The sequence below is a fragment of the Elgaria multicarinata genome, chromosome 2, assembly GCF_023053635.1.
Source record: "Elgaria multicarinata webbii isolate HBS135686 ecotype San Diego chromosome 2, rElgMul1.1.pri, whole genome shotgun sequence".
Lineage (NCBI taxonomy): Eukaryota > Metazoa > Chordata > Lepidosauria > Squamata > Anguidae > Elgaria > Elgaria multicarinata.
Window position 1 is genome coordinate 70057362 of NC_086172.1, and position 23937 is coordinate 70081298.

General features: G+C 38.6%; 1 protein-coding gene across 1 annotated transcript in view; it reads right to left on the reverse strand.

Moving 5' to 3' along the window:
• The window catches only part of LOC134392401 (band 4.1-like protein 5), a 52842-nt gene that overhangs the window by 13929 nt on the left and 14976 nt on the right, over positions 1 to 23937 (reverse strand). The window contains exons 3-11 of the mRNA XM_063116697.1: positions 21407 to 21511; positions 11267 to 11309; positions 8285 to 8363; positions 7937 to 7981; positions 6981 to 7033; positions 3600 to 3720; positions 2062 to 2149; positions 637 to 725; positions 195 to 264 (exon numbers count right to left, since the gene is read on the reverse strand). Of these exons, the coding sequence (XP_062972767.1) occupies positions 195 to 264; positions 637 to 725; positions 2062 to 2149; positions 3600 to 3720; positions 6981 to 7033; positions 7937 to 7981; positions 8285 to 8363; positions 11267 to 11309; positions 21407 to 21511 (693 nt within the window). The remainder of the gene's footprint in view (positions 1 to 194; positions 265 to 636; positions 726 to 2061; positions 2150 to 3599; positions 3721 to 6980; positions 7034 to 7936; positions 7982 to 8284; positions 8364 to 11266; positions 11310 to 21406; positions 21512 to 23937) is intronic.

Below are 23937 nucleotides of genomic sequence, written 5' to 3' on the forward strand. Positions count from 1 at the left end.
TACACTACACCCTGACCCAGCTGCAGTGCTGTTCTATAGAGTCAAGAAGCCTTTTAAGATAAACTCACACCCTTCCTTAATATTTGGGCTACAATTTAGCATGCTTAAGCTAACTCATTACAATGGAACCCAGTTGTTTTGTAGCTATTATTTCTATTCAACAAAAGGCAAGGTGAACAAAACTTTTTATCTACCTGTTCATCATCTTCAACCACCACTAGTGTTAACTTATTCTTTTTGAAGTCCAGCCTAGTGATCTTTGGCCTGCAAGGAAGGTAAAACAGGAATATCTGTATTTTACTGCAATTGCAGCTAGTAAAAACAGTTTGTTTGTTTTTGTGGTGGTGGTGAAGACCCTATGTACACCAATGACACCAGACAACATTTTGTGTTGTAAATTAAAACAATATTTTTATTAATTACATGTTTAAAGTACACGATGCTATAAATCCAGTTTTTTTCTTACTCTCTCATGATGCTAGAAACCAAAGTAATCCTGCAGACACTACAGATATCATTTTTTAATTTTTTTTAAAAAAGTCACTACATTTGGGGAACCACATTTGGGCCTATAGGCTGTGTGTTGCTCACCCCTGCTAAACAGAAGCTAAAATAATTATACTTTATCCAGCTTACCAGAAGAACAATCCAATCTTGGTTTCTCCTTCAAACACAAGAACTCCTGTCGGTGTTAGTCCGAGGCTATAATCATTGCCATCTCTTGCCTAATAGCAATTGAAATTACGTTAGAATATTCCTACAGGTGTGACTTTATGCTAGTACAGATTACCTTAATTTAACTATGCCTTCATTTATTAAGATATTGCAGCAAAATTAGTTACAAATATGCTTCTAAATATACATTCTATGCTGTTAAACTACAGTCCCACAAAGAACATTCAGATAATTTAAACATTTTATTAACTGTTTCATTTTTGTCTTTCAAAGCAATATTGCCTTTAATATTGTTTTTAATATATTACTGGCCAAGCTATGTTGTCAGGATATCAGTTTTAAAAGCGAACATGACAACACAAAACATTTTACTTAGATTATTCTTCTACTATGTCATATGTGCATTATTGAAAATTATTGAATGTTAAGTTTATTAGCCTGTTCCTAAGCAGATTAGTTGAAAGAAAAATCCTGATTTCATTAGATTTTTTCTTCAAGATAGATAACATTGGCCATGTTTGCACATTAAACCAAGTCACTCTGTAAAAATAAGGTATGCAGTGTGGGTTGTTATCAGAACAATCGACAGTGCACCCAACAGACTATTAGATTCACCATGGCTTGTTCTCCCCCTTCTTCTCCCTCGATCTTCCAGCCAGTACCCCAGTGTCCTTCACAGCAGAACCCATCTTGTCTCCCCCTCCCTCCTCCAACAATGACCAATTTTTGTTCACTGCTTGGTGGTGGTGGTTATTATTATTATTATTATTATTATTATTATTATTATTATTATTATTAAAGTGCTCCGCAAAAAAGCCTTTTCTCTGTGCTTTTTCCAATGACAGCTCAGCAATTGGTCCTTGGGAAGCGTGCAGAAATTAGTCTATACGCAGTCTTGCTGTGACAATTTCCACCGATGTTACCTACTCCACTGCAGTGCAACCTTTGACTGAAACAGACAAGGAAATTGACAAGGCAAAGCTACGCAGCCCTAAGAACACATTGTGAAAGCCTGACAAAAATAATAAAATATGAACAAATGCGCAATTTTCCAGGACCATTTTTTTTTTAAAAAAAGGTGATAAATCAATGATGACCACTGCGAAGTGCCACTTGGGCAGTGGTGGAAGGCATAGGTGCAAATTCATTGTTTCTGGTATAACAGCCAAGCACGTAGCTTTGATCATGGCTTTTGTCTATTATAACAAAGTTGCTCCTAGCAAACGGTACAGATAAGTGGAATGGGTTAAATAATAAGATCTTATCTATTTTCTACCAGGGACATAGACTGCAGTTTAATTAAGAAGTTCATTCTCTTTCCTTTGCATATACATAAACATAAATACCAAAAACTTAATAATTCCCAATATATAATCCCAAATTTACCTTGACTATATGCATGTCTACTCCATACATTTCGAGCCATTTTGCTTTGTTCAAATAATTTGTTTCTGCCTGAGCAGGTGATTGCCCCCTGAAATAATTTATGTTACAAAAAAATCACAGACAATTAAAATAAACATGTCTTGAGAGAAAAATTAAGTTACAGAAAGAGCAAACAAAAGGAGACACAAAGGCTTGTAGAAGATACCAAATAGTGCTATACTATACTGCAGAATATAACAAATAATTAAAACTATGACCCATGGCCACATTTGCAGGCTTTACCTTGAAATACAGTCTTTGGGAAAATACTGCCCTGCAAACTTAATTGCAGAACCTTACAGAGTTTTATTGATAAACCCAATAGGTGCTATGGATGTAGAATGCATAGAAGGCACACCCTATCATTCAGATGACAGTACCTGGTCACAGAGATCATACAATAGTAGAGTTGGAAGGGGCCTATGAGGCCATCGAGTCCAACCCCCTGCTCAATGCAGGAATCCACCTTAAAGCATCCCTGACAGACGGCTGTCCAGCTGCCTCTTGAAGGCCTTGAGTGTCAGAGAGCCCACAACCTCCCTAACAGTTATGCTTGGGGGGCGGTCTTAGGGGCTTGCTGTGGTTGCTGAGTAGCTATGCATGCTCAGAAGGCATTTTCCTCTTCATCAAGTCTTCAACCAGAGAGAGACCAACTAAGGCGTTTTGGGTGGCTCAGCCTCTAGAGCCCCATATCAGTTTCTGAAGCCACTTCCAAGACCAGACACTGGTGAAAGTTATACTGAAATCAAGCATCGATGGCAGTAAAAGCGTATTGTTCTGACAGTGATCTAGTCACATAAATCTTACCAGAGAATAATACGTTCTCTTCTGTAATTGTTTTAATTGCTAGTTGAAATAACAGCTACTATAGTGTTTCCTGTGGGTGGGATCAGCTATAGGACATAAAGATTTTGTGCTATATTCTGGTTCTCCCCAGCAAAAATAGGGGTGGGGGTCCATCCCTATTGGCACCTTTTTGAGCAAGAGAAAGCAATGAATATAGTGAATGTCTACAAAGTAACTGGGAGGAAACCTCATGAGGAAACTTAAAAGTTGGGTAGTTCATTACCTGCCCGGACCTTAAGATCATCTACAGGGGCCCTTCTCCGTGAGCCCCTGCCAAAGGAAGTGAGGCAGGTGGCTACTAGGAGGAGGGCTTTCTCTGCTGTGGCACCCCAGTTGTGGAATGAGCTCCCCAGAGAGGTCCGCCTGGCGCCTACACTGTACTCCTTTCGTCGCCAGCTGAAGACCTTTTTATTCTCTCAGTATTTTAACACTTAATTTTAACTTAAATTTAAATTTACTGTTTTAACTCTCTATTTTAATTTTATATCAATTTTGCTACATGTTTTTTATCCTGGTTGTGCTTTTTATACTGTACTTTGTATTTGTGCTTTTAACCTGTTGGTTGTTTTATTATGGTTTTAATTTTTGTGAACCTCCCAGAGAGCTTCGGCTATTGGGCGGTATAAAAATGTAATAAATAAATAAATAAATACCTGTATTCTTTCCACTTCTCGAAAATGGCCAGTTCCATCTCTTCAGTTTGGCTGGGCACAAACCTGAATTCTGACACTATGTCGGGGATGTGCTCAGCAGGGTCATAGTCACCAAGTTCAGCTGCAAAAGAGAGGAATATTTTAAGAAAATTCCAGTAAGACCAAAACTGCCCTAACATGTTGCATTGCATCATTCTCCAAATCTTCAAGATCTTTACATTTTATGAACTTGCATTGTTTTAGACATCATAAAATGAGAGTTGATGGTATTAAGAAAAAATGTTACCAGCTGCATGCTACCATACATACTATTTCAACAGTGGGTGAAGAGATATTTGTTATTTGTTATTTTATCATTAGACTGTTTATCTTGTAAAAATTATCTTCCAATAAAGAGAGCGCCTTTAAAGAAAATATGAGAAGACGCTGACATACTGAATCATTATTGACCAAAGACTCTAATACTTTAATGCAACAAAAAGTTCTTTAAACACACAAACTTTAACTGACAACATAAAGCTTTGTTAAAACAGAATGTAACTAAACATGGGAGGTAAGAACATTCAAAATTTTGAATGTTATACATTCCTAATATAAAAATGGAATCCTAGATCAGCCTTGAAAATTAGTCTGCTAAAAATCTGTAAATAAATAAATAAATAATAAATACTAGCTTCCTTTTTACTTGTAGGAGGAGATGTCAAAAGATAGATGGAACATTCTGTCTCTCCTTTGCCAGTCCCTTTTAGGGAGTTAAAAAGCTAGTAAAAACATTTGCAGGCTAGCAGAAGCATGGAGCATTCTGTGCCTCTTCACCCAATCCACTTCGTTTCTGGACTGCATAAGAAAGAGGAGGCTTTGCCTTCTGCATATCCAACCTAGAATTGCAGCAGATCTACACTGGATGAAATATTCCTTTGACTCTGCACTGCCAGCCTGCTATGTTTCCATGATAAATGGGCTCTCAGGAGTGACTACCATGCAGACCTCATCTGTGGAAGATGGGGACTTTGCCTCAGAGGTGCAGGCAGAGAAATCCCCAAGGCCTTGGAAGAGAAGCTGCCTGAAAAGACAGGATCTCAGAAGGAGTGTTAGACTACACCAGAAACCTCCTTGTGAGAAAAGGTCTACTCATACACAAGGACAATCTTTTCAGCTGCAGTCACTAACAGCTCACAGCTGAGGCCTGAGTGTGGCTCTAACAGCCTCTGCATAAAAACAACAGGGTAAGGCTGATAGGGTCGCTGGAAACAACATTGACCAGACTTTCCTGAAACCAGCTTTCCTTCCCTTGACTCCAGATTCCTCACATGAGTACTTCTGGACTGAACTTTAACTCTCCTTCTGCCTGCCTTGGGACCTTGCTGCCTGTGATCTGGACTGTGGAGGCCTTGCATTTTGCCTGATCCATTTGTGCTGACTATCTTGGAACTTGTGAACCCCTGAACCTAGAACTGCTAGGCTCAGACTCTAGGAATGTGGCAGCTGCAACCCTATTTAAAGATTTGGATCTGTGCACGGGGCCAGCTCTACATTTTAGGGGTTTCTATGCAAAGTGCCTTTAGGTTGGCCCATATTCTATGTTGGTGGGCCTCCTCCAGTTTAGCAAGTGTCAGCGCTACACAACTGGTCTGTAAGTTATAATTTTAATTTCCCACAACGTCCTCTATGTAATAACATTCCAGGACATTGTGGGGAAAATGTAAGGTCACACAGCCATACACTTTTCAAAGTGGAGGTCAGGGCATGTGTTAGGGGTGGGGGCCCTGAGAACTGCCCAAGAATGCTGGATGCTTACCCCCTCTCTTTACATCTTACTACAACCAGAAACATTCTACCCCCTTAAGCCTCCTAACACCTTCTTATATGGTGAGATGCTTGAAATGAGAACATGCACATAATAGTACCTTCTGGAAATCAAGTAGATTCGAATTGTGGTATTACAAGTTTAACTGAGCTGTTTGATATTGTAAGGAAACCCATGCCTTCCCTCACCTAACTCAATTAAGAGACCATTATAGGGACAAAGATGCAGTATCAAAATGGCTGGATTCTACCAGCAAGCAGGTTTTATGTATTCAACTAAAAGGCTATCAGAATGCATAATCAGTCTGTCTTCATACTGGCTATCTTCAGTGTCTCCTCCCCTCTCTAAACAATGCAGGAAGACACAGAAAACTCAGGAAACAAAATCTTTGTGTTCCCAACTTTCTGATCTATACATACAAAAATAATTTAAATTTATTTATAACATTTCCCATGAACAATATTTTGTTCTAAGAAAAAAAAGTTTCTCTCGGCAAGGTAGCTTATCTTGCAATTGTATATAATAGGTCAGAGGTATTTTCCAAAACTCTCTTTTCCAGAAGAAATATATAAATTTTAAAAGCTACATTTGATACATGGCTAATAGCCATTGAACAGAACTTATTCTTAGGCAGTTATGAGTATCCAGTTACATGCCTGTTATCTACACTGAGAACTATCTAAACCACAGAGAATTCCAGCAGCTCTAATATCACTGAAGGCTGCAATCCTGGGCACATTAACTTGGACATTCCATTGAATGTAGCAGGATTATTGTTTCCACAAAAATAGTTTTAAAACAGGCTCTGGCTTTAGGAAAACCCCCACTGTAATTCAATTAGTCTTCTGAAAATAAATTAGCATTTTTCTGAAATAAAAGACATAGCAAAACAGATGTAAAGAGATACCCTGTGCTAAATCCTGCAGAGATTATTTTTGTATATAGAAAGAGTTCATGCAAGGTGAATCAAGAAAGCAGCCTTAATATCTATGGCAAACAATCTGCAATAAGTAGCTCAAAGCTGGCCGTTCTTTCAGGAAGGACAAATAGAAAGAGGCAGTGCTGAATTCTGACTTACAGCCAAACATTACATAATTTGCTTAGCATAACAATCAACCAGTCACAATTTGGAGTTCACTGATTTTTTTCCGAACAAACCCAAAGTTTTGAAACAACTATTAGAAACCTAGAAAGCTCACTTTTCCTACTCCTGCCCTCATTCCCTAAACAGATTCCATCAAGACCGCAGCTAGTTCGAGTCTCAGGATTCCACTCATACTTTCCAATCATTCTGGATTGTAAAGTAGCAGACAAACCAAGATCTTGGTGATAAACCTCACCCAATGGAGTCCTACCAGCTTTATCTTCCTCTGCCTGGGTTGAACATGATATAGATCTTTCTGGTACAACAGCCTCAGCACCCAGAACTAGCTCAAGCGCTGTAATTCATCTGATATGTGGGCAAATGTTAAGACCAAGCATCTGCAGGTGGTTTGATATCTGCATAGGAAACCTGTCATATTTAAAGTGGTTTTGCCCCTCAAGCAGTATACCAACACCTGCAGGCAACTCACCCTGTAACATGTAAGCTGCCAACTGCACTGCTGTTTCAAAGGGACATTCCAACCTACAACAGGGGGGGAAATGTCAGATTACATAAATGTGTTTAAAGCATAATCATATTGAACCTGTTGTTAAAGCTTATCCAAGATAAATTTAAGTTCTACAAGACATAATCATTCCGTCCTCATTTATGTCACACCAATTGCTCATCCAAAATCCCATGTTTGAGATAAAGGAACTAATACAGGTTGAGTACCACACAAGAAAAAAATCCCATTCCCAACATATCCACCCCATCTCTCACTGGTCCCTGTGATAAACTAAGCAATATTTTATTATTTTAGTATACCTACTGAAAACCTACTTGTTTAAGCAAGCTTTCTCTGGCTTGTAATTAATCATGCTGCTGCTCCATTTAATTTTAGTATTGCTTTTATGTTATTGTTGCAGAAATGGTTTTTAATAGTGTATTTTAAGCTGTGATTTTCATGTTGTTATAGGTAACCACTTAGCGATTTTATTATAATAATTATTAACAATAAATAGAAACAAATTTCAAAACGTTCACTGCTGCAGAGCTTGGGAGATAAACAAGTACGGTACTTGTAACCTGAATATGCTGCATTCCATTTATGGAAGCCAGGCCCCTTCACTTAGTATTGTTATCAACTAGACTCAGTCACTGCAGGCTTTTAAGAAGGCCTTGAAAACATATTATTTTACCCTCGCTTTCTCTTGATATGATTATGCTTGTTGTTGCTGGTTTTATTTTTGAATTTTATTGCTGTCTTTCTTGCTATTTTATTGTGTATGTTTTTCTTGCTTTTAATATTTTAATTGTTTTTATGTATTTTATCCTGTAAGCCACCTCAGGAGGGCGTCTACCTCAAAAGTCGGCTGAGAAATATTTTAAAAATATAATAATAATAATAATAATAATAATAATAATAATAATAATAATACTTACTTGCCACTCAGAATGTCCTGTTTTAGCTGAAGAACAAATAAATACCTATTTCAGAAGGGAAGAGCAAGAACAAAGTCATCAGATCAGGTAAACAGTTCCAGCACTGGAGAGGAGCACACTGTTACAAATATCAACTGACAGCTTGATGCTGCACTTATTTAGGATTACGTCTCTCAGTTGGAACATGGAAGCAAGGAGCAATATGTTTCATTGTACAAGGATGCAATTCTAATTAAGGAATACTCATTTCCAAGTTAATATGACAGATATGGAACTATAAACACAGGCTCTGCAAATCCTTATACAGAGTTTCTAGGTGTCCTGTTTGTATTATTGTGTACAAAATACCTTGTGAGCTCTTCACGTAGGTTGTTTGGCTCAGAGGAGTAAAACTTTACACGAAGATGCAGACAGTATGGTGGGCCAACTACAAAAGAATATATTTGGGTTAATAATATCTTGCAGGGACATTGATTAGCTGATAGGCTAAATATGACGTGCTTATATACAAGGAAAAAAAATCAGAGTACATGGAATATAAAACCTATCACTAAAATAGGAAACACTAAAATATACAAAAGTAGTTTTATATATTACAAGTAGAGATGTATGAGAAGTCTGTTTTGGGAGTGAAATCCGCACAGTTCAGCCCTAGTGGATTTTGTTCCATTTCCCTCCACTGGTGTTGACTCGATCTGTAGCAAGTTGGGCCAATACATGGATTCTGGAGGTTTTATGGTGACAATTTATGCAAATTGTGGGGGATCATGGGGTTTAATTTTCGTTCCTAAATTTATTCAAATGGGGTGGGGTAGGTTTCCCCTTTGGGTCTTTAAATTTGTACAAAAGTAGTCATAACTTTTTTATATAAAAAAAATTGGTGGTATTTTGCAAGTTTGCCTATCCACTATGCATTCCAGTTGTAAAAATCCTTGTCAGATCCAATACTTCCTTTAGGCCAGCAGAGCCATATTCTGTACTTGTCAACTTCATCCTCCACTTTGTGAGTTGTCTTGCTAGCAAACATCTTTTTGTTTAAAGTAAGGCTGCTTCACATTACAAGCACAAGCTCAAAGTGCCTTCTCAGAGCAGTGAGTGGGATCACAGAAATTGTGCAAATTTCAAGCAGGACAGCAACACAGAGGCAAAAGGAGGGGCTCAATATCTTTCCTGTGGCAGTGTCATGCTTTGACTATTAAGCCTTGAACTGATGTTTGGCAGAGTCCTCCCCCCTTCAGTACTTCCCGAGTCCTAAGGAAGTCAGCAACGGGGAGATATTGCCACCACCCCACATCACATCTCTTTTCTGGAGCAATTACTGTTGGGGTTACTTCAGCTGCCATTCACCTTCATCCCTTCTTAGCCTCAGGATGATTTTTTTCTTTCTTCTATGAATCATGAAGAAATGACACCAAAGAGTGTCCCAAACACATTCACCTTGTTGTTGTTGTTGTTTTGCTCCTTTGCGCAACAGTGCGCAACAGTGAATGATAATTGCTAAAACAGAAGGCAAGATGAAATTAACAAGAACACTGTAGCCTGATTGAAGTACTTGAAAGAAAATGTCAATGTCCCAGTAATAAAATTTTACAAATGTCTTACAAGGACATTGAAGTTTTGTTTCCAGCACTTCAAGCAGCCTTCATTATGTTATCAATTTCACCATGCCTTCTCTTCTAGCAGCTGTCATTTGCTCTTGTGCACTTGTGAAGGAGTGAAAATAAAAATTGGGGCCACTCTCTGCTGTCTTCCCTTCAACTAAATAGTGTGTAAAGAGTACGAACATGACAAAGGATATTTACAAGAGAAGTCTAGGCCTCTGCATATCTACATAGCGGACAGACAGACTTGTGCAAGATCACCAATAAGAAAAATATTTTAAAAAAATTATGACCCCATTTGCACAAATTTCAATCCAAAAGCTCAGATTTGCATAAACCATAATTTGCACAAAAATGTGGACCCTGAGAAAATGTGCAAAACATTTCTGGAATAAAAAGAAAGAATCCACTGCAGTACACCACCACATCAGAACAGAAACACTGCAGAATCCTATTGGGCTTAAACAGAACAGAATTCCCAGCATCACACATCCCTGATTCTAAGCCACCTCAGTCACATCACATTAAGTTGAGATGTCTTGCCAAGAACAGACAAATCTAGGTTAATCCCAATATTACAAGGCTCTATTCCATGAACTGAGAAATCCATAGATCTTGGCTTTGTACCCAGCCAAAACCTTAGAAACTCTATCCAGGTGTTCTTCGCATTTTGGGGAGCACCTGCTGTGGGCAGTTTGTGTCCAGACACATTCTACAGGACTTGGGAGTCAAATCTGGAGGCATAAAGTTGTCTCAGAGTATAGAGTTAATCTAGCCAGAGGCTAGAATAATGGTTCTTTGAAAATATACATCTCCTAATAGATGTCATATTATTATGATTACAAGAGTACTAAGATTGTTTTCCTGAAGCACAACAACAACCTTAACTCCCTGGGTAGAATGCCTTCTCCTAAAACTAACTTTTTCCATTTCTTGAGCTTTTCTGTTCCTTGACAACTCTTTGTGCCCCCAGCATGACCCTCAAATTTTCAATACCACTCAGTTATGCATTTAGCCAGCCAACCACAAAATGGGTTATTTCACCTGTCCTCCAGAAAGTGGAAGACAAAGTTTCTGGCAGCAAAGAAAAAAAAAATTCTGAAGCAGGATGGATGCACTTTGTCTTTATAATCACTGCTGACCTCCTTTCCCAGGAAGACAGGCACAACATTATGTTGCAGTTGTTTCCACGCCTCATTCCCTTCCAATGAAAGGATTCCTAGACCAGGAAGTTCATTAAGTTATTTATACTCTGCCTCAACAGCCACTAATACAAGATACTTGTCATACCATGTCTTCAAAGTTTCTGCCCCATTTTGTACTTTATTATTAAAATGGTCCTTTAAAAAAAAAAGCCAGATCAGTCACACACAAAAAGCAACTGAGACACATACGATAGTTGAAGGAAGCAAAGATTTCTAAAATATGCTCCACCCTATCCCTGCACAATTGTCAAAGTAGAGAGAGAATAAGGCAAGTTGAAAGGCGCTGTAGAATACTTAAATGACTGGCGCTAAAAAAAAACCCTTTTGCCATATAATGAATCAACTTTCAGAACATCATGTTTAATCAAATAATGTAACATGAGTCAAAGGGAGGTGTAATGCCAAGTTTCTGGTGTTACAACATTCTTCTCTGAAGTTTCATTCTGCACAGGTATATTTTAAAGAAGCAGATTCATCACAAACCCCATACTTTGTTGAAATGTAAAGAAACTAAATCAACTTACTTTTAACTTGTTTTTTAATACTCTTTGTGTTGTCCAACCAATGCTGGAAAAAGAAGAATCAATCAATTAAAAACTACATTGCTTTAACGGAAGAATTTTTTTCTTATAAGAGTCAGAAAACTAAAACATAGTAAGCCATAAAAAGCTGCCATAGAAAGGCACAACAAAAATTAAGTTCTATTCCAAATTCAATATAGCTTAAACATCAACAGTATTTAGAATTTTATTTCAAATTAACATGTACAGAGAAATGTTTCCAAGTTTAAAAAACAACATGGAGATGATTGCAGAACAACAATTCAGATAACTAACAGCCTGCAAGAATAAGCCTAAATAAGTCAGGTTAATTTATTGAACACCAAAATCAGCAGCAGCTTTTATGTCATAGCATATTCAAATTTATCTCTGCAGCCACAGGCTAGAAAGTTGCTGGGATTGTCACAATTCTAACATATGGCCCAAGAGGATCAAAGTTGGACACTTTCTCAAATAGCACAAAAACAAAACATAAGAAAATCTCTCCCCTAAGAAATAAGTCAGGGCATTGCCACTTTTTACTTAATGTATATTTCTTCTACTCAAGCACACAAACTTTCTCACAGAATTATGCTTAAAAACTAGTACTGTGGAATGCATTGTCTACTTCAAGTGCTGACACAAGCATTGGCATGAACTGTTTAAACAAGTTCCTCTGGGAGAGTTCAGCAACTGGGATAAAGCAAGCAGCACAAGATAAAAACTTGCAACTGCATTAACTTGAGAACAGGATCTAAGAGCCAAGTTCATGAACTATGTTTTTTGGAGGGGAAGGGAGGGGAAAGGAAGAGACCAAGTTAAACACTGGTATTTCCTTAAATCTGCCAAGCATTGCCCCCACGTCACTTGGCTGGTGGCAACACTATGGTATGTATCAGGGCATTCAATATACTATATTACAGAGTACCACCTGTGGCCCCAACCCACTGTGTAGTCCACCTTACCCCACCCTGGTATCCGCCAAATGTTTTGGACTCCAACTCCTATCAGCCCCAGTCAGCATGGCTAATGGTCAGGAATGTTGGGAGTTATAATCCAAAACATCTGGAGGGCACCTGGGTGGGGAAGTTTGGGTTAGTCTGTAGTATGCTGGCAGACATCCATCCCGAAAGTGAGATATCAGATCTGAGCTGACTTACCTATATCACATTGTATTACTAAGCACATGGGGAACTTGGGAATTTCATCTAAACCAACAGCGGATTATTCAACTAGACTGTGCCAATTCAGAATGCAGGTAGCAGAATCATGAATAAATGTTCTATTACATGAAAAATCCTCACACTTAGAAAAATAAGTGTTTGGAAAGAAGGCTTCTAGCCTTGCTCTCTCCCTGGCATGTTAGTGTAATTTCTATAAGTAGGAAGCTTTTAGACATGCCAATACCATCTTCATTTTGGTAGTCAAGTACCACATGGTTTAGCTATTTGTGAGCGCCAAGCTGTGGTTTGCTACAAAATAAAGCTGAGAGAGGCAGCATTTCTGCAGTAGAAAACACAGAAGGATTCAGGGTGAAAGGGTGAATAGTTTCTCATCCTAGTGTGTCATTAAGGATTATTTTCTTGAAAATAAAGTGAAACTAAAGAACAAGTCAGGTCGAGAAGAAATAATTAACTGTAGCTAGTTTCCAGAATGATGTTGCAAGGTTTGTACAAGGTTTTAAGTATATTTCTAAGTCAGGAATAGAGCTAGTTCTACACATACTATTGCAACCTGTGGGGAGTTAGAACAACTTAAATTAATAGGACTATTTAAGCTAAATACCCCCACCCAAGCACTGTGGCCATTAGATTTTCTAGTTATTTCTTAATGATGCTCAATGATGTCATAACAAAAATTAAAACTGGAATATTCCCATCATCCCTGGGTTGAACTACATTTGATTGTTTGTCTGTCTTTGATTCCGATTAGGCTTGGAGTCAAACTTTCCTTCTGTGAAATGAACAGAGTTAACAATCACAGAACACTTCTCCCTTACCTCTATAACCCTCTGTATACATATCCCAAATTTGCTTCTAGGGCTTGGGCCACCTTTGGGAACAGTATGGGATATGGTGGAAGACCTGCAGGTAGAGGGGGATTCCCCCCCACACACACACACACCTTACATGAATGGAAGAGCAACTTAGGATCCAAGCTACTGGTAAATCTTTTCAACATCATGAAGATTCAATATGAAGAAACGTAAGTATAGCCAACATAATTTTACACTCAAAAGTATTGATCTTCTTGATTTTCACATCAAGCCACAATTCCTAGCCTTGAAATCAGCCATAATCAGGGATCAGGTGCTACAGAAACCACTCTCGCTTGGCAGGGATTTGATGGATCACTACCACTCCATCTCTATTCAGCCTTATCTTTTGCGGTTTGTCAAGCAAGTGGTAGTTCTGCAGTCTTTGCTGCACCCAGATAACAGTAAGATTCCTGGCCCTATGGCAGCACTGTTTCAGACCTGGATCTGTCATTAAACTGTAGTCACAGCAAACAATGTAGGTCTAGTGATCAATGAGAAAATTGTTGTACCCCTGATCTTATAGCTTTCATGAGCATTAGTATCAAAGGCAACTTTGGTGCAACATACAATGTTGTTTAAAAGTTACCAAATACATATCTATGTTTCACAGGATAGTCAAATGTAGCCAGACAGAATACTCCACATGACCACAAGATGATTACAACTTTGGTTCAGACATGGAGATTTCTTGGAGACTTCAACAATGATTAATAGACTTACTCCCAAGTCGGGAGAGGATTTGCCAGCATGGGAGCCTGTCTCCCCTAGTGAGATCTGTGAAATAATTGCCACTTTAAAGAATGGGAAGGCTCCTGGTGCTGATGGAATTGTGGGTGAAGTCTATAAAGCGGCACCAAACTGGTGGGTCTCTATCCTCTCAGTCTTATTTACATCAATCAACGATAGTGGTTACTTCCCTCCTCAATGGAATATCAGCATAGTAGTTCCTATATTTAAAAAAGGTGATCCTAGCAAACCAACTAATTTTCGCCCTATCAGCCTGTTAGATATAGTGTTAAAAATTTATACTAAGTATCTATCCAAAAAACTAAATCATTGGCTTGAGTCCAGTGAGATGATACTAGCAGAAGAACAGGCGGGTTTCCGATACAATCGTTCAACTGTAGATCACTGCTTTGTTTTGTCTCACTTGAGGTACAAGTATGTCAAATTTGGTGACTTGGGACCTGTCACTGACTGTAAGCCAAGCCTACCTCACAAGGTTGTTGTGAAGATTAAAATGGAGAGGAAGAGCTCTGTGTAAACTGCCTTGGGTTCCTTGCAAGAGGAAAAAAGGCTGGGAATAGATTTAATAATGAATAAAATAAACGTTTTGGGGTAAATGCATTGCCCAATGGTGGCACAACTGTATTTACATTGTCAAAGTTAACAAGATTCTGGGAGACAAAAAGGTGAAACAAAGGTATTATTTTCTACACTGACACAGGTAGTCCTACGCTCTTCTCAAGGTCATCTCTAACCAAACATCCACACTTGCTAACATCACCTTTAGAGAGATTCCCAATGATCTCATGAAAAAATCATTTATGAACTATAATAACCAATCATAAGTACAATGATTTATTTATTTTATTTGTAACATTTATATATCGCTGAATACGATACTTTAAAACCGGGGAGCATTTTAAAAAGCAAGGAAGCATTAAAACAAACTGGCACGGTTATGCACTCAGGCAGCCAGTTCTTGCTTTGGAAGGAAATGGACTATATAATTTTCCTGAATGCACGAAGTAATACACCAACTGTAGGAAGTTATGCCATACACATGCCTTCTTTGGATAGATATCGATCATCAGCCTGTACCAATCCAAGCTAAACTTCCTTTGCTAAGAAGAATTCGCCAGATTTGAGTACTGCAGGTGCTACAAAGTTGTACACAAGAATGAGAGAGAGAGGAGAGGACGTTCCCAGACTACAGGGCAGAGTATATGTTTGTTTCATCTCCAGTCTGTTTTCCTTCACCTCCTCCACATTCCAAAGGAAGGCAGTTAATAGACCAGAGACAGGCACCAATACCACTTAGTTCGACTCAGTTCCTAACACCACCATCATCTCCAAGAGTTCAATTTGAGTGGCACACAGAAGAGGGGGAGAGCCCTACATTTACAGCATGAAGCCTGTGATAATCTGAGACCTGATCTCATGTTTCAGTTACACTTGGTAACCCTACTTTACTCTAACATAACAGCTACATAATGCATGGAATATACTACTTTTCCTACTGCAATTACTACAATAAAGCTATTACACTTTGATAAATCTAATTCAGCAGGATTAGGTAGAAACATAAACACAGATCACCAGCACCACACAAGGTAAGAGTGCATTAGAGTAATGGATCAAAAGAACAGAAGGATACTTCAATTGGACGTTTTGACAAAGTATCCTGCAATTATGGCCCACTGCTCTCCTTCCTATTTAGCTGTTAACCAATAGCCACCTCTCCAGGCCTTGAATCTCTAGCCACAATCCAAATATATAAGTACAAGAACTTCCAAAGCACATTTCCTCCTTAAGTATAGCACCGGAAATTTCAAATTTAGGACAAAAGGATTTCAATTGCATCTGCATTTATATGAGTGGTTAAGCTCCAAGTATCTTTACGCTGGATTATTCTGGTTTGTAAGGCACACAACTAAAATGTTTTGAACAGGCCTAGTGGGGTAGAACACACACACACACACACACACACACACACACACACACACACACACACACAGAGAGAGAGAGAGAGAGAGAGAGAGAGAGAGAGAGAGAGAGAGAGAGTGAGTTTCATTGGAGGAGACTGTTAGAAATCAGAAATTCAAATGGCAATAAGCATTGCTAAGTGAAAAGGAAAGGGATTGAACACATTAAATCTTTACTGTGACCTGGCATTTAAGATCATTACCCCCATCCTTGTGTCAAGTGTGCAAGCTGGCAGCCTACAAGTTTTGTACTAGCTGGATTCTAAAGGAAGGGAAGCTCCTTTCTCTGCAACTATGATGGAAACATAACAGGCTGGTGAAGAAACAGCGAAGTGATTGGTCCCTTCTCAACCAGCCTGCTTGGAAGAAGCCTTTTTTTTTTTACTAGCCTTAATTTCTGTGCTTACCAAAGAGAAGCTGTCTCTCTCGCTCACTCTTCTGTGGCATGGAAACCGGCTCTGGGCTTATTTACAAGGCTGCTATTATCCTGTTAAAGACGTTCATATTTTACCCATTTAGAATGCAGATTGTCCAATCATGCATTTCCCGTTTTTCGACATTTACTTTGTTCCAAAGTTTGTATCACAACTGTTCACATTGAATGGAGATTTTTAGTCACAGATTTAAGAAAGTTTAGCACTTTATGACTGTAGTGGCACAGGATACTGCTCAAAGATGATTAGATGTTGTTCACCTAATCTCAACCAAATTCTGAGCCCATTGATGTGTCCCCTTTCTTTTGATCTGTCTGCAGGAACCAAGAAGGGAGTAAACTCTGCCATCTGACACCTTCATAATTTTGTGCTTACAAATGAGGAGCTCCAGCAGTTTCTCCCAACCCTCTTATACTAGTTCAACAATGACAAGTTTTGAGAGTTGTTGAATATTAAACTAGAGTCTAACAATGAAAGAAGTCAGAAGGTCCTTTCACAATTTCAATTCCTTTTAATATTGTTGTAAACAGCTGTGGATGCTTACTAGAAAAGCAGTATATATTGGAATATTAGAAATAAAAACTAAAAAACGTCAGTGTTCCGCAACTCCAACCTTAGAGCTGGATTTAAAATTGCAATTCTCCTGGTGAAAGCGGTTCCATCAGCGGAAGCAAGAACAGGTTTGACCATTCCGTAACCCACTGCAACACCCTGCATGCCCTTAAAATATGATTCAGTCTGCTGGGAAACCCTCCAGAGTATATTTTTGGGCAGCACACTTTAAATACGTTACTGTATTTTAATTCTTTGCACTGCTGCTAGGTTTTATTTTGGTTTTTATTTTTATTTTATACTGCAGTTTTAAACTGTACTTTTAAACTTCAATATTTTATATTTTATAATGTTGTATTTTATGGTGTTAATTGCTGTGAACTGCCCAGAGAGCTTCTGCTATTGAGCGGTGTACAAATGTAAATAAATTACTAAATAACATCCCATTAATAATATTCAATTTATGAAAACATGAAAATAGGAAGATAAAAACATTCAATAAAAACATATTCTAGAAGAACAGCAGGACGGAATTATAATTGGTTAAAATAAGATTAAATATGTAACCTCTCCAAAAGCCTTTGAAAAAGGAAGGTCTTCTTCACTCCTTCACAAAGGAAGGCCATTAGATAAGTTGTGAGACAAATCTACCAAGTCCTTCTCATTGGTCCCGACAAAGTAAGCAAATCTTTTTGTGAACCCTGCAGGGAGCTTCAGCTGTTGGGCGGTATAAAAATGCAATAAATCATCATCATCATCATCATCATCATCTTTGGGATAGAGAGAACACTAAGGCCTCCACTGATGACTTTAACAAACAGGTGGGTTCATAAGAGAAACAAAGAGAATTTGAACCTGTTTTAAAACTATACAGAGCTTTCAAGGTAATCATCAGGACTGAACTGAGCCTAGAAACCAAGTGGAAACCAGTGCAATTGTTTCAACAGAGGAGTTTCATGTTCCCAATAGGCAGCTCTAGTTAATAATCTAGCTGTTGCATTCTGGGCCAACTGAAGTATCCAGACACTTTTCAAAGGCAGACTAATATAAAGCAACTATGGCATGTGTTACCCCAGGCTTTTTCAGCAGTCAGGAACTGGTGTAGCTGGAGCACCTGTCTCAGTTGGATAAAAGCACATCAAACTACTGCCATCACCTAAGTATCAAGAAATAGGGCCTATATTTATAGTGCTAATATAGAATCTAATATAGAATGTATCCCTATTCCCTGATCACCATTTTAAATTTACCAGGAGCACTTCTATCTTCTCAAGATTAAGCTTCAATTAGTCCCTCACATACAATCCACTACTGCGTTTCAGCATTGTTTCAGAATCTAAACAGCCTCCCTGAATTGTGGTACAAGGATAAAGTTGGGTGTCATCCTTGTATTGGTGGCACCACACTCCAAACCTCCAGGCAACTCTTCCCAATGGTTTTATGTAGATGCTGAACAGATGGGGACAGAACTGAGGGATGCCATAATAAATCCATGTTGAAGGACACAATAGTCACTATTATTAATAACTGCTGAGAAGTCTGCAGAATCAGAGATGCACTCCCCAATTTAGTTCCCAGCATATTTCATCCACAACAGTGACCAAGGCTGTTTCTGTTCCAAAACTAGACTGAAGTGGATCTGGATCATCCAGATTACTAAGATACTTAGAGCTCTGGAGTGACCATATGTTTAAACACCTTATCCAAGAATGGAACATCTGAATCTGGTCAGAAATTCTTCAGTACAAAGGGCTTTTTTTTAAAAAAAGTAATAGTTTGTCTAACTACTGTCTCTTTTAAAATTGCAGGGACCATACCTTCTCACAACTGCTCCCACTACCAAGTCAGCCAGTCTACCTTTGGCAGTTCATATAAGCCAAGCTCAAGAATCAAGAATGCATGTGTTTAGCCTCATCTCTCCAAGGACATCGTCCACATCCTCAGGTTGAACAAATCGAAAAGTATTCTACAAAACTGGTCAAGCAAGTGTGGAAGGTTCACCTGTTGGACCTGCCCAAAAGTACCACCTACATAAGAATGGATGGTAGTGACTTTATCCACAAAATGCCTAGCAAACTACTTACAACAGGACACCAAGTCATCCTCCTCTTCCCTCCATCCAGGGCCAAGATGTAATAGGCCTCTGCCTATTGGGGGAAAAGTTCTACTGGACAACTCTGGGACACAGTCCTGGTGGGAAAGTCTCCTTTGTTGTCATCCCTGTCACAGGGTAGGTTTTACAATGAGCTCTAGCAATGTTTGACAGGATCAATCATGAGTCTTCAGCAACCATTGCTCTAGTTGTCATCCTTGTCACTTCTGAGATTCTCAGTTCACCAGGGAGTCCATTTTTTTCTACTAACAGGGAGAGGGTATTCAGGAACAATCATGTCATTTCTCCATTCAAGAAATCAATCAAAGTGACAGGAAACTCCCAAAGCCACGAGGATCCATTAGTCTCCTACTGTAACAGTTCCATCATCCCTGCTCAAGTTAGAGTACAGCAAAACCAAATCTGCCCAAGCGCTGATCTATCAGTGACAATGGAACTACATGTAGTTCCCCAAGCCCAAATCATGACCCTCCCATCCAGCACAAAAACTTAAGTCCAAGGTGTGTTTAGTTGAATGTGTGGGGTCAGTAGTCACTTGCAGCGGGCCCATGGTTGTCACTGAAGAAATAAACACCTGTAGCACCAACAGAGGAACTTCAGTATGGACACTGAAGCCCTCCAGAACAATCAGTCTGAGAGATTCCAACATCAACCCTAAGACTACCCTGCTTAGCTCAGGGAGGGAGATTTTTGCCTAGTAGGACTTGGGTGGAATACCATACATCAAGCTGAGTGAATGACCAGCACTACATTGAAAGAGATGATCTTTCGCTGTCTCTTAACTCACTGTTAACCTATATGAACGAATGAAATCTTTGTTGCTAAAAGTGATAAGCCATCACAATTCAACATTATAAAAACAAGTAAAAAGATAAGCTAAAATAAATGAGTTAAAAATGGATAATATATATAAAAAAATCACATTAACATAGATTAAGAACTCGTGAGTGGGGAACTAGATCAGTACATATACCAGAACGTTTATAACCTATATTATAATCAGGCAGGAGGGAGAAGAGACAGGAAAACTAATGGGACAGCACAGAAAGATCTCCTCACAATTTAAGAGGACTCCCAAAGCATATGCACAATTCATAGAATAACATTAGTACAGTATGTTTCATCCTAGAAATTGTATCACTTCAAACCCAAGGCTAAGATTCAATAATTTGCATAAAAATCAGACCTCTTTAGAATTAAAAGTTGATAAGCTCTTTAACAGATTAGAAAAAAATATGTATAAAAATAAAATAAAATAAATAAATAAATAAATGTATCAGCATTAGTGCTATGTATGTTTACATCATAATAAATAAGAAAGCTAAAGTAGTTGCATTAGACTGAGCAATGTGCAGCAAATCAATTAACATGGCTGAATGCAAATACAACACATTGCCTAAGGCTAGCATTGTACACAGTATCGACAAAAGCTCATGGAATCCTTAGGGTATAAAAACAAGTTACACAAGAAAACATGGTAAGACCAGAAGGTTCTTCCTTCCACTGGCATCTGAGCTGGTAGAAGTGCAAAAAAGAGCAGGCATCAAAAGGATTTAAACTGTGAGAATTATTAAAGGCTATGCACTTATTCAACTAAGTTCATGACCAGTAGAATAATCATGCATGCTTAATGCACCAAGAATGCCTGTTATCTGAAGCATGAATTTAAGGTAGGATGTAAGTAATTATCATCAAGTAGCACTCAAGAAGGTCAAATTTAAAGGCTAAGTGGCCATGCAAAATGGCTTAATTTGGTGATTTGTTTATAAACAAACGGAAGGCTAATCTCTCCCTTGAACATTTCGGGATGTGAGAATGAAATTTGATATACATGTTCTCAACACAATTCTGTATTTCAAGTTAAAATGTGAGCTTGTATACTTTTTCATGAAGAAGAAAATGCTAATAATAATAATAATAACAACAACAATCTTTTAAGATTGAGATATCTGGATGAAAATTTGTATCTTCATTTACAAGAGTTTTCTATTTTAACTTCCAGATCCACCCTTGCATTCACTTGGGGATGGGGGTGGGTGGGAAGGGAAGTGCAATTCCTGAAATAAGGCCTTTCAAATGTTGTGCCTTACTAATAAAAAGGTAGATAAACACTGACATAGAATGACCAGGTACTGATTTACACTGACATTCAGGACCATTTCTTAATAAATTCTAAAGTTTGTTTCACCAAGCACTATTTAATACATGAATAAATCTTGCATGCGACAAACATGATTTAATCTACTTTACTGCTATAAGAAAAAATGTTATGCCACTCACTGCCACTTGTGCTGAATCCATGAACCGTAGTCCAAAGTAGTCATTTTCAATGAGGTCCAGATGGTACATGATCTGCTCAAACAGATGCTGTCCTTTGGCTTTTTTCTGAAATTACAAGAGGAATTTGTGTTAGTAAGAGGCAGATTAGTTGCTGATTAACCTTATTTTTTGAAGCCGATTCTGCATGCTCTCTATTGAGAAATTATACACACAGAGCAGCCCTGCTTCTCAGACACCAACCTTGTCAACTGCTACAAAGCTATCCCTGTGCTGGGGAACACGCAAGTGTTACTTATGTGTGTAAACAACACTTAAGAAGCTAAATGTAGTTGTTTTTAGGCCTGTCCTGTGCCACATGCGACTCTAGCTTACTCCAAAACCTAGCATGTCCTTTGGTAAAGCTGGTAGAAAGGTAGTTAAGTAATGATGCAGGATAACATGGGAAACAAAGTTAATGAAAAAGCTACCCACTGGAATAGGAGAATAAGACCAAATAAGGAAAGAAATCATCATTACTGAAAGTTAAGTTTCTCATCCTTTGAAATGGACAGAAATGAGAACATAATGCTGCCTTTCATACTTCCTTCCAATAATGAACTTAATGGTCCCATGCTTATCAGTTTGGCAATAAAATAGAAGGTGCACACTTTGGGACTCTCCACATATGCAGAAAAATATTCAACTGTAAATGAAAAGCAACAACCTCTGCCCACAACATCATGGGAAAGAAAAGCTTCTTGTCTTCTGGGAGGGACAACAAAACATTTGGGAAAACACACACACAAAGGGTGAGGTAAACTGGCTTATTGAGGCCCCAACAGCTTATACAGTATCCTGGCGGGAGATACGAGGGTTGAGAAATACATAGTGCGAAGTGCACAAGCCCCAAGCAAGACTAAATCCGCAAACACCCTAGCACATTTGTTTTAAGATCTCTGTCCAGTTTGAAACTAAAAGAGCTCAGGGAAGTGGGATGTACTGGGAAAAGAGCTTCCCCCAATCCTAATTAATTCCCCAGTCCATCCCAAGAGCTCTTTAAACTATGAGGGAAGCACAGCCCTTAATAATTTAAAGTATCCTGAAGTAAGAGAGGAAAGACACACTTCCTTCAACCCCAATCCTCCACCCAACTCTCCTATACAGTGTAGGGAAAGAGAGGTAAAAAATATCCCCATCTGCACTGTGATAGGTGAGCTTCATACTCATCCAGCCCCAAATCTCAGCAGTCCTCACTATAGTATTAGACTGCTGAGGTTAAGGGCTAAGTGAACCAGAAGCTACTGATCTAGCCTTGGAGCTTAGCATTTTCATACTACTGAATTATGGGAAAGATTTCCGGATCATTTTGCCCCTTCCTGAAATTCACATTGGTCTTAGCATTGATTATTGACACCAATGCTACTAAGAAATTCAGGTGTCTTGGTCGTTAATAAAAACTGTCCATATACATTTTGAACTCATTAAGATGACATGCAGCCTGTAATCTAGGAGGTGCCTATGGTCCTTACAGTCCTTTTTTCTGCAGCCTATGAGCTTCATAGAAACCCAGTTTTTTTTAGCAATTATAGTCACATAGAAAGTGAACGTTCGTGGGCAAAACAGTTCAGCAAGATCCTCCATGACAAGCAAGTTTTGCAATATATATTAACAGAAACCAATTATTTATTTGTATCTCGCCGTTTTCCTTCAAGGAACCCAAGGCAGCGTACATCCTCTCCTCCACTCCATTGTATCCTTCCAACAACAACTCTATGGGGTAGGTTAGCTGAGAGTTAGTGACTGGCCCAAAGTCACCCAGTGAGATTCCATGGCCAAGTGGGGACTAGAACCTGGATTTCCCGGCTCCCAGTCCAACACTTTAGCCACTACACCACACCTGCTCTCAATAACTTCATTTAGATTGAAAGCACACATCAATCAAATCCAAATTAAGAGAGAAAATTTGAACATGTTTATCCAAAACTATTAATGTTTCTAAGATCCTGCAATGCTCAGAATATTTCTAAGTCTCCTACAATGCTCTGACAGCAAGCACAGCATTGCACTTGAGAATGCATGTAATAATCAAATGGCTCATTTCAGGAAGCCCAGCAATCCTATCCCAAGTGCACAAGGATTTTGTCAAATTATTTATTTATACTGATAAGGTGAAAAGAATACGTTTTCTTCTCCTGCCTCTAATCATCTTACTACAAAGTTTAATTTTGTAACCAAAATTAAGGTATAGACAACTACACCTGTCATCTAGCAAACATAAGGTCCCTTTTAGGTTTTGCAACATACAATAAGTTGAATGAAAGTAATTACATAAAATTAATTAACCATTAGTCAGAGAGAGAGAGAGAGAGAGAGAGAGAGAGAGAGAGAGAGAGAGAGAGAACACACACTTCAAGATCAAGATTTGAAGAGATTCTACTGGAAGAGATTCTATTTGGTATTATTTTCCAGCCACTACCTGTCTGCTGCATTCCCCCTCACCCCTCAAAGAACTGTCGGGTCTCTCCAACATACCTTTTCTTGTAACGTAATTT